Genomic DNA, 12,401 nt, shown 5'->3' with positions numbered 1-12,401 from the left:
TTGCCAGTAGAGATAGATAGTAAATGCTTCGTGCATCGTGTAGTCGTCGCCCTCTCCTTCTGCTGTTTTCTCCGCATTGTTGCCATTCCTGCCCCGCCCACTGCCACACGACACGGTTGTCGTGGCCTTGCCCACATACCGTGTCACACGACATTTGAAGCGCTGTCAGCTGACACGGCTTCAAACGTCAAAAGATGTCATCGGCGTAAATTTTTTTCTGCCCTAGAATTCTCACGAAGGCTGCCAGAAAACACTTTTGCTGTTAACTTGTTGTCTGCCATTGACAGCGATATTAAACAAAAATGTAAAACGCTGCAATTAACATGAATTAACTAAGCTCACTGGCCAGTCATTGCAACTATCAAGAGAGAATTGGGTGGGGACATCTATTATAACAGGAAGCTGGAAACATTCTCAAGGACCCATCGCTGCAAATGAACAGGAAGCGGATCATTTGGGAAAGTGGAGCACTTGTCCCCCGGGAGAGACACGGAAGACTCACCCACGACGGCAGCTCGGTGGTGGGCAGAATCTTTTTGACGGGAGTGTCCTGATGCTCCAGGAAGGCCAAAGCGCGGTTGATCCTGTAGTCCTTAGCGCCGTGGGCTCGCCGCCAGTAAAACAAGGCGGCCAGTCCGATTAAGACCCAGCTGAAGCTGAACTCCAAGTAGCCCAGGATGTAGATGGGCAGGATGGCAGCGAACATCTTGCCGAATTTCACCCACATCTCCCCCACGTCAGTCAGGCACGACAGAGGCCCGCCGGCCGGGTCTTCCAGCGTGGCCGGCGAGGAGCCGCCCGGGGCCGGGGCCGGGACCGCTCTATCGGGCGTCGGAGTCCGCCCGTTTGGGCCTCCCATCCCGGAGGCCACGCCGCTGTTACTCATTTCCCCTCTGTGGAAATAAAACCAGACAATTTATTGTCATTTTTGGACTACAGTGGTATGAAAAAGTATCTGAACCAAGGGCGTAGGTTTGCATAGGGACGTAAGGGACATCACACTAGCATCTTTTCAGGATGCTAAAATTGTCCCCACCAACTTTTAAGCACCCTTATTGGCATTATATCATGAGGTCAGTTACAGTGCACTCCATAATTATTGGCACCCCTGAAAAATATGTGTTTTTTAGCTTCTAATAATTTTTTTAATTCAAATAATATGGGACCTTGATGGAAAAAAGAGAAAAATCCAACCTTCAATACAAGTGCATTCATTCAGTGGGGAAAAAAATCTCACTTAAAGAAAAAATTATTTGACATCAAATAATGTGTGTCACAATTATTAGCACCCCTGGTGTTAATACTTTGTACAATCCCCTTTTGCCAACAAAACAAGGTCTGGGGACTGAGATGGCCATGTGAGGAGCTTGATTTTGTGTCTGGTGAACCATTTCTGTGTAGATTTGGCCATATGTTTAGGGTCATTGTCTTGCTGAAAGACCCAGTCACGACCCATCTTCAGCTTTCGGGCAGAGGGCAACAGATTTTGATTTAAAATATCCTGGCATTTCAAAGCATTCATGATGCCATGCACCCTAACAAGGTTCCCAGGGCCTTTGGAAACAAAACAGCCCCACAGCATCACTGACCCACCCCCATACTTCACAGTAGGCATGAGGTGCTTTTCAGCATGCGCATCTTTCGTGGCACACCAGACCCACTTAGAGTGTTTGTTGCCAAAAAGCTCAATCTTGGTCTCACACAAAAATACACACGGTCCCAGGCTTCAACTGGGACCGTGTGCTTTGGTCAGATGAGAGCAAGCTTGAGCTTTTTGGCAACAAACACTCTGAGTGGGTCTGGCGTGCATGTTGAAAAACATGCCGTTTTTTGTTGAAAACCAGGCTGCACGTTTGAGACCATTGCGGCGAGGCAGTTAGTTGGATCTTCCTCAAAATTGGTGAGACTGTTCATGAGACATATGAGATGTTAAGTAATCAAAATGGTGAGTTTTCATTCACAGGCCTGACCTGGGCGGAGTACCAAAGTCGGGCTTATTTGGGGATTAGGGTTAGGATTTAGGGTTAGGGCTTCTTCAGGGCAAATGAAAATGGCCAATTTGAAGTTCTGAACATGCTCGAAAACTCACTGAAATTTGTACATATCAAAATGGTGAGTTTTCATTCACAGGCTGACCTGTGCGGGGCGTTTTTTTTTGTGTTAGGGTTTAGGGTTCACACTCTGCTATTTCTTCGGTGGGAGAAAAAAAATACTATGTACTTTTCAATTACATATATTAGGGATAAAACTACTTCTTCTGTGGGAGAAAAAAATACTATGTACTTTTCAATGAAATATATTAGGGATAAATTGGTTCATCTGATGACAGCAGTGAAGAACTGTTTCGACTCATTAAGCTGTTGCTTCACACTCTGCTACTTCATCTGTAGGAGAAAAAAAAAACCATACGATGTATTTTTCATCGTGCCAAAGTCGGACATTTTTTTGACAAAACACCAAATTCAGGAAATGACTAATAACTCCCCCATACAACGTTCAATCTTTTTCATATTTGGCATGTACGTGATGTATCTCGCGTGAACTCCACTTCATTGAAATATCACCCATTAGGCCTGGCGCCCCCTGCTGGGAACAGTGTTGAGTTAATTATTGAGGGTTGATTGAATATTTGCTTGATTGACTGAATATTTGCTTGTGCTCATATATACCTTATACATACATAATACATATTGCCATATTTTTTCTTATTTGATATAACCAGTAAATGATTATTGCTTGCTATACTAGGTATAATGTTTAAGTGTTACAAAGTGTTAAAAAGGGTCGGGGTGACAACTGGCTTGCTTCATGGCCGCAACATTGCGTAACTAGACCTTCTAGGGCATCTTCAGCATCTTACATCTGGACTTTCGTCTAGACTTTCGAGGACAATCTTCCATTCGAGGACATCTTCCATGGCCGCAGCGTTGCATAACGGAAGTGTCTGGGTCATTCTGACCACTTTACCTAAGTGTCCTTGCTTACACACGTGTATTTAGTTAGTTCCACCTACATGCTCACACATAGCCAACCAAAATCACATGGGTGTCTCCAGCTTGCTTTCCCCCTCCCTTTAGGGCGGCACCCTTCTGTGTTAGGACAAACCCCTAATAAAAGAAAGAGCAAGGAGGGGTTTTTTTAAGATCAATTTTGGTGACTATACAGCGTAATCTAGCATTTCTCTGTCTAGTCCCTCCTTGCTCTCCTTGGCCAAGAAAACTGAAAGTCTTCTCTCCTTATTTTGGGGTAATTTTACAAATGTCTACCTAAGGGTCTATTTTTGAACTTGACGAACAGGAAATGGCCTTTTTTACGAGACCGACTCCTCCTCGAAGGGAAAAAAACCTAATGACCCCCCCCCCCCCCAAAAATCAACGAAAAGAAATTGGAGAAATCAACACAAGACTCCTGAGGGCCTGTTGAGTCCTGCTTGCAGGACTAGTTATAATTGCTCTTTACCTTAAAAAAAAAAAAAAAAAAAAGTTTTATCCGATTACTCGATTAATCGATAGAATTTTCAGTCGATTACTCGTTTACTAAAATATTCGATAGCTGCAGCCCTAGTTCCATGTTTATATAGCAATAGAACAGAATTTTCTGTGGGCCTTGCAAATCCAGTCAAAATCCAGTAAAACGGCCCGGAGCGAAGGGCCTTGCTCCGGTGAAAACGGCTGGGAGTGAATGAGTTAAGAAGTTTCTCCTCGGATCTACACAATTCATGTCGGTCACCGTTTTTGAATTTCGCCGAAAGGTGAGATATTTTCATGCCTGAATTGACTACTGTCGATGCGTGGCTAACCTGTCTTTCATACAGGCTTTATTTAATCTGTGAAAACACAGCGCTGTAGAGTGATGAGGGTGTCAAATAAAAACACAGTAAAGCTAACTGTCAATTTTAGCTCATTAGTCATTGATGGATAAAACTCCAAGTAGCACTGCTGCCTAATGTGCTGCAATACAGCAGGTATCATACATATACAGTGGTACCTCTACATACGAATTTAATTCGTTCCAGGACCTTGTTTGTAAGTCGAAATGGTCGTATGTCGAGCAGGATTTTCCCATAGGAATACATTATAATTCCATTAATTCGTTCCAAAGCCTAAAAACATATACTAAATTCTTAATAAATACTGCTGGCACTGTTACAAATGGCAATTAAACATAGAAAAACAAATAAGTTATAAATAAATAATTCAGAATAATATAATAATAAGAAGAATAATTAATAATTATTCCTGTAAATAATGTAACGAATCGGATTCTAATATGGCGGACACTTTTTACTGTCCCTGAACGCACCGCGAAGTGAGATAGGTCGAGATAATACTTTCGTTTTCTTGAGAGCAGTCAACTGCTTAAGACAATGGGCGTTTTGTGTTGGATAAGTTCTTAAATTAATGATAAAAACGTGACGAAGCTGGCGATTTCCTTGGCAATGTTACCACAATGATAATTTTCACCTTAACTTATAAATAGTGGCGAACGGTGGTCGGAAGAGGACCACGGAGCTGTATTGTTGAGCCAGTTCAGGCTTTTTACTGTCCCTGAACGCACCGCGAAGTGAGATAGGTCGGTGCGGTAGAGATAATACTTTCGTTTTCTTGAGAGCAGTCAACTGCTTAATGGGCGTTTTGTGTTGGATAAGTTCTTAAATAAATGATAAAAACGTGACGAAGCTGGCGATTTCCTTGGCAATGTTACCACAATGATAATTTTCACCTTAACTTATAAATAGTGGCGAACGGTGGTCGGAAGAGGACCACGGAGCTGTATTGTTGAGCCAGTTCAGGGACACGCACCCCAAGCTCATATTTTTCTATAACTTGCATCTTCATTTCAAAGGTAAGCATCACTTTTTTCCTTGTTTCTCCAACTGTATCAACTTTTTTTGAAAACTGTGTTGATTTCTCACACAAGAAAATCCACCGTGCGTTCGTTTGCAGTGCTGTCATGTCGTCGTATTTCGAGCAACTCGTCGGATGTAGAAACAAATGGCGGCTCAAATTTTACGTCGGATGTCGAAAAGATCGTGTGTCGAAGTGATCGTATGTAGAGGTACCACTGTATTTTGAACACTGCAAAACCTCAAAATCCTATCAGAACTTACAAGTAAGACTAACCTTAAACTTAACAAGAACTTAACAAGAACTTAAAAATAGCTTGACATAAATGGAAATTCAATTGAAACATGTGGGAAAAACACCTAACTTTTAAGTGATGTGTGTTGTCAAGCGTAATGACAATTTTAGGTAAGAAATAAGATTTTTTTGGAGTGAAAGGAGTGAATTTGTATTTTTTTTCTAGTCACATCTGAGATGCAATTATTGTCTTTTTTCACAAATGTACATCTAAAATAAAGACATTGATTGTAGTGCTGCAACGATTAATCGATTAACTCGAGTATTCCATTAGAAAAAAATGTTCAAATTAAATTTTGTTGCTTCGAGTATTCGTTTAATTAAAGTAGCATTGGAATGGTTTATTTTGTGATTAGGGTGGATACACTGCCCTCTGGTCTGCCTCATTTTCACAATCCAACTGCTCCCTGTCAAGACCAACGTAAGCTAAGTTTTGTTTGAGCTAATGTTTTTCAATGCATTCGCAATTTAGTTTATAGGTATATTTAGCCATTTTTGTGGGAATATGTGTTTGAAATGTTTGTCAAGAGCATTATAAAAACAAAAAACAAAAAAAAAAACGTTAGCATTTTATAGCATTTAAGCTATCGGAGTTTTGCTATGTAAATTCTCACTGGAACAGCACCAAACAAAAGTAGCAGCATCATCACCTTGTCCAGTGCAGATTCTTGACAAGGTGATGATGCTGGAACTTTTGTTTGATGCTGTTCCAGTGAGGTTTACAAAGATGACTACCTGAAGAAAACATCAAAATTCCCTCAGTCCTTGATTATATGGACTGCATGTCAGGCAAAGGCTCTGGGGAGATGGCTGTGGTTAACTCTTCAATAAATGCACAAGTTTACACTGAAATTTTAGACAGCTTTCTTATCTCTTCAATTGAAAATATGTTTGTCATTTTCCAAGATGACAATGCATCATGCTACAGAGCTAAAACTGTTAAAGCATTCCTTGGAGTAAGACTCATCCAGTCAATGTCATGGCCTGCAAATAGCCCAGATCTCAACCCTACTGAAAACCTGTGGTGGAAATTGGGAAAAAATGGTCCAAAGCAAGGCTCCAACCTGCAAGGATGATCTGGCAACTGCAATCAAAGAGAGGTGGCAACAAATTGATAAAGAATAATACTCTTCAAGTCTATGCCTCAGAGACTGCAAGCTGTCATAAAAGCCAGAGATGGTGCTACTAAATACTAGGGATATGTTTTGATTAATGCTGCAACGATTAATCGATTAACTCGAGTATTCGATTAGAAAAAAAGATTCAAATTAAATTTTGCTGCTTCGAGTATTCGTTTAATTAAAGTGGCGTTGTAATGGTTTATTTTGAAAGTGTTTGCATTTGCTGTAGTTTTATTGATTTGGGTGGATACACTGCCCTCTAGTCTGCCTCATTTCACATGGCTGAATCAGCTGCTCCATGTTAAAATCAACATAAGCCAAGTTTTTGTTTCAGCTAATGTTTCGTCTAATGCATTCGTAATATAGATTATTGGTATATTTAGCCGTTTTTTGTTTTTGTTTTGTTTTTTGGTGGGAATATGTGTCTGAACAATTTACTAAGAGCATTGTTAAAAAAAAAAAAAAAAAGCGTTAGCGTTTTACACCATTTAAGCTAGCAGACTTTTGCTATGTAAGTTAGCCATTGTTCTTTTGTTGTACATAGATCCTTATTTATTTATTTTTACTGTTTGAGGCTCAGCTCAGGTATTTTAATTTTTCATGTTCCTTATCTGATTACTCGATTATTGGAACTAACTAGTTCATCGATTAATCGACTACTAAAATAATCGATAGCTGCATCCCTCGTTTCAACAATTTAACGAAAATAAAGACATTGATTGACTGCAAATGGTTCAATATTAGATAAAATGTCTTGTTTTCTCGTGTATATTTATAATTGCGCTCTACCTAAAAAAAATGTTTTATCCAATTACTCGATTAATCGATATAATTTTCAGTCGAATACTCGATTACTAAAATATTCGATAGCTGCAGCCCTAGTTTTGATTGTTATTTCTTTGTTTGTTTCTCATGATTCCAAATTTTTTTCCTCAGAATGGAGTGATTCCATGTATATTTCCCTGCACTTGCTCTACAAAAGTAACATTTACTGACCACCACAATGTTTTTTATTCATGTCTTTTAGTGTTTCTGAATGCTAAAGAATTGCACTTTTGAACTAATTCATTATTTTTTTCAAGCTTTTTAGCTGAGTTTGTTCTACATGATAAAATGTCTGAGTAAGTGCTCGTCCAAGAGTGGTGATTCCATACTTTTTGCTAGGGGTTGTAGTTCATGTATTAATCGACTACTAAAATAATCGATAGCTGCAGCCCTAATTGGTTTTCTAAAAATGCTTCAATATTAGGTGAAATGTCTTGTTTTCTCATGTATATTAATAATTGCTGTTGACAGAAAATAAAAAATGTTTTATCCGTTTACTTGATTAATTGATGGAAGATTCATTTGAAAGCTTGATTACAAAAATATTCGATAGCTGCTGCCCTAAACAGAACAATAAAAGAGAAAGTAAAATCTTTACCGCATTACACGGTGCGTTCAGGTACAGCACACAAGACATATCTGCCACATTACAACCCGATTCGTTACATTTTTTACAGGGATTATTGTTATTCAGATGTTTTGCAATTTGTAATTGCCATTTGTAATGTTACTAGCAGTATTTATTGAGGATTTAGTGTCGGTTTCAGGCTGTGGAACGAATTCATAGAATTATAATGTGTTCTTATGGGAAAATCCTGCTCGATATAAGAACATTTCGATTTACAAATAAGGTCCTAGAACAAATTATCTTTATATATAGTTTTTTTCTGTATTGTTCTCATAGGCGGAGTTTGACTTTTGGGGCAGGGGGGCACAACATGTTGATGACCCCGAAACGCAGTGTCAGCAATAAAATTAACTTACAAGAATATTTATAATATTAAGTTGACTATGAGCGTTTTGGTTTTCCATCATTTTTGAGCGGTATTATAAATCAAGCTGCTGAGGCTAAGCCTGAACGATATATCGTTTAAACATCGCCATCGCGATGTGCGTGTGCGCAATAGACCCTACCCACGTGACGTCACAACTCCGCTCTCCTGACTGGTGCCGCCCACTTGTCCGTCAACACATCGTGTTGACCTGTTACGGCTACGTACATTCCTCCTATTTACGGCGTGTTTTTCTGCTCGTTAACATTAATAATCAAAATGGTGAAGGCGTGTGTGGCAGTCGGTTGCAATAACAGAGAAGATAGACGGAGAGACTTGAAGTTCTACCGGATTCCGAGAGACACGGAGAGGAGAGAGCGAGATGGGCTGCTGCAATTCGACGAGAAAACTGGGCTCCAAACGATTACCACAGATTATGTAGTAGTCATTTTATATCTGGTAAGATGCATTTAATATATATTTAGAGGGTTTTGGGCTGACAACCACAATTAAGATCATTGCTAGGCTAATCGCCGACAACATACACGTATGTATGTATTGAGAGTGCTATCGCTAATCCATATAAACATTAAAAGCCCTAGCTCCATTGACAAATGACATGAAATACATTAGACTTGACAGTGGATGTTAGCAAGAACAAAAGATTTTGAATTGAAAATTTCGTAACTCACCTTCCGAGCACAAGATTCCTGCCGAATTTTCGTGTACGAGGACCTGTTTCACCCAATCAGCAACGTAGCATTTATAAGCCTCCAAGCTCTTAAAGTTTTTCAAACTTTCGTGAGAATAGGCTGATTTTGTGTGGACAAGATAGTTGTAAATATCAGGGTCAGGCAGAGACGGCGAAGGCAGCCGGTCAAAAATCATCGATTTAGGCATCAAATATGGATCTGGCGACTGTATAGAACGAAGCTTTACCACATAACGCCTTTTATGCAACACATCCAGTGAGTTTACGGCATCAGAGAGCACCGGGTCTTCCATGAAATGCATTTTAAATTCCTCGATCAATTGAAAACAATGCTAATACAGAGACAAAATGACAGACAAGTGGGCGGAACCACACAGCGAGCACGTGGTTTTTTGACGTCGGTGGGTAGGGTCTATAGTCCCATCACAAGCACGTGCGATAGTTTTTCTTTTTTTTTGATCCACATACGCCTCACTTTCTGGTCTGCACAGCCTCCTACCCTCCCTCTCCCAGCCTTTTGATCCTCTCAGTCACTGCGGCACAACGATGGCTTTGATCTGGCCAAAGAAGCAAACTTCACACGGGCATCTGTCAATCATCGTTTAACTTGTTAAACAGTTGCAAGGAAGCCGTGCTGGAATGAATGTGTGTACTGTGGGGACGTTGGAGACATTTAAATGCCAGAAGTGATCATGAGGAGTTTGAAATTTCTACATGTCACTTCAACGGTCACAACTAAAGTAGATAAACAGAAACATTTAATAAAGCCAAGCATTGATCTGCCACAGTACTTTATTCTTGTTCAAAAATGATTTGGTTGGACAGTTATGTTTAAAACTCATCATAATTATGACATTTGAAGTGCTTAAAAACCATTTATTTATATACATTTTGTAAATCACTTTGGGGGGAAAAGTGAGAAAAAACATGTCTTATATGTATCTCTTTCCAATGCTAAATCTGAATAAATACATTGGGCGCAAAAAACACACACACAAAAAAAAAAGGGGGGGGGGTGCGCTACTTTGCGGTTTTTCACTTATCGCGGCGGGTTCTGGTCCCCATTAACCGCGAAAAACAAGGGATGACTGTACACTGTGGTGATGGTGAGTCATCTAAAGTCTTTCCAAACAGCTATTTAAGTCATCTTGTGAAAATTTCTTGAAAAAAATATATATACATTTTTTTTTAATATCGCAATATAATATCGCAAACCCCCAAAAAATCGCAGCAATAGTTTTTTCCAATATCATTCAGGCCTAGCTGAGGCAGTACTTTTCACCAAGATTGTCATCCATTGAATATGGTATGCTCGCTGGTGTCGTGCCAATGTAGTTACCCCAGTCAAAAATTGTATCCCTTGGGCGGAGCCATATCGAGGTAGATTTGTGTCTTTATTATTCAATCAAAAAAAGTTGCTTGAATAAAAAAAGTTGCTTCAATCAGTGTTCGAATGGAAAAATTAATTTGAAACTCAAAAAACTCAAAATGTGCATTTGAAAGTTATTTTTCTTTGAAAGTTTTTCTTTTTGATGGAAGTCTTTTTTTTTTTTTTAATTAAATTAAATTTTTTGATTGAAGTAATGTTGATTTGTGTTTAGGCCATATTTTGGCTAGGACATGTTTTTGCCTAAAAAAAAAAAAATATTATTGTCAAAAAGAAAAAAAAGAAACATTTCAATCATTGAAGAAGTTTTCGAATGCGAAAAGCTTGAAAAGCTTTCATTTGAACACTTAATTTTTCATTGAAAAAGTGTTTTTTGATTGAAGCAATCCTTTTTGTATTGGGCCATACTATGGGTAGGACATTTGTGTCTAAATCATTCAATCCCAAAAAAGTTGCTTCAATCAAAAAAAATATATTTTCAATCAAAGAAAAAAAAATCATTTGAAAAATAAAATTGCCCTCCCCTATTTTTTTTTAAAATTATATGTAAAGCAAATGTAAGGTGCTGGTCACATGATCTGTTCGAAAAATTATTTTGACCCATTATAAAAAATATATTTTTTTGTTCATTTCATTCATTTTTGTTGGAGTTTTATTGCTTTACAACTTTTATATGTATATATAGGAAAGTCAATTACATGCAATCACACTTTTCTTGTCCGTGCCTTGCCCCCCCCTTAAAATCCGTTTATGATTGTTCTGTGTTGTGTTTTTGCGTGTGTGTGGGCAATGCAGGGGTGACCAGGTTAAATATCTAATCCTTGGCCTGAAAAATTCTCTTAATTCTAATAAGATTACAGTAAAAGACAGATTTTCTTCTTGGAAAAGGCAGTATTGATTTACGTAAACAACCCAAATAACTACAAAAAACGGACTTGTGTTTCCTTGAAAATGAAATAGTGACGAAAAAAGTTATGGAAGCCTTTGCTGAACACTGAAAAGAGTGAGAATAACAAGGCTGCCTCTCAAACAATTTGGTTTTTTTTTCTTGTGTAGACTCAAAAGTATGCCGAACTAACGTCGTTGCCACTGACGTCATTTTATTTGCATCGCCATGCCAAACGCCCTTTAGGAAACACCCAACTTTTCAACTAGAGCGATATTTACTCGAATAGCACAAGCGAGTTTGTTTAAATTAATCTCAAGCGGAGCACGTGAAGCTATTGCTAAATTCGGCGTACTTGCAACACTCAAAAACGTTTGTTTGCCGGTCATATTTCACTTTAGAAAAGTGACATGAAGCAGCTTTAGGTAGCCATAGCTCGCTGGCAACGATATCACGTCATGCTTCAATTCCAGCCTTTGATGCTCCATATACCCTTTTTTCATTTTTGAACGTATGCCGAATTAAACATCACATTAAAGCAAACTAAATTAGCGGGTCGGTCATTATCGGTCAAATTCTCATTTTGACTAAAAGACGTGCAAAGGTTAAACTAGCAAAAATCCCAAGCGAGTACGTCGTGACGTTATTCCCAAATAAGTGACACGTAGAAGGACTTCATGCATCGATGCGAAAGACCACCAAGGATAAAACAAACAAACAAAAATAAAACATTAAACTTCTTGCGAGTAAAACAAATGCGTCACACTTACCAGAATGCGCATTCGCTCTTAAACGACATCAAATTGAGCAGCGAGGAGGCGCGGTACTCATCATGCCGAACAGCTCGACTCCTCCTCGGCAACTTCGCTCATCCCGATGTGACTGTGGAGGCGCCGCGCCCGCCTCAGCTCAGTCCGGCAGGAAGCTGTCATGGCCGGGGAGAGATTTGGAGAGGTCGGCCTCCACCCGTGGGCTTGCTATGGAACATTGGCGCGCCCTGGTGGCGAGACCAAAAATCACAATCACAATGTCTGACAGTGGAAGCCTCGCATATTCGTCGAGTTAACGTGCGTACGACTGGAGAAAAAAAAAGTCTTAAATGGAATTATTATGTGAATTAGAATCATATTTTGATACGATTCGACTATATACAACAATTTAGCAAAGCACAGATGACGAGAAATTAAGTCTTTTAATCTGCCGGTTAGCCACGCCTACCATTATAGGGCTCTAGCGTCCCCAACAGGTGGATGACGTCAGCGGAGTCACGATTTCATCTGATTTAGTATGTATTCCATTGAGGAGGAATTATCTACAACGAGGAAAACGCGACGAAG

The 12,401-nt window shown here is 39.3% G+C and overlaps 1 protein-coding gene across 1 annotated transcript in view; it reads right to left on the bottom strand.

The window, feature by feature from the left end:
• The window catches only part of esyt2a (extended synaptotagmin-like protein 2a), a 91,486-nt gene that overhangs the window by 45,975 nt on the left and 33,110 nt on the right, over window positions 1-12,401 (bottom strand). Inside the window, exons 2-3 of the mRNA XM_057857115.1 lie at window positions 11,835-12,061; window positions 503-893 (exon numbers count right to left, since the gene is read on the bottom strand). Coding sequence (XP_057713098.1) covers window positions 503-886 — 384 coding nt within the window. The 5' untranslated portion in view covers window positions 887-893; window positions 11,835-12,061. The remainder of the gene's footprint in view (window positions 1-502; window positions 894-11,834; window positions 12,062-12,401) is intronic.

This window comes from Corythoichthys intestinalis, chromosome 14, assembly GCF_030265065.1.
Source record: "Corythoichthys intestinalis isolate RoL2023-P3 chromosome 14, ASM3026506v1, whole genome shotgun sequence".
NCBI lineage: Eukaryota > Metazoa > Chordata > Actinopteri > Syngnathiformes > Syngnathidae > Corythoichthys > Corythoichthys intestinalis.
This window is presented reverse-complemented; position numbering and strand designations above follow the sequence as displayed.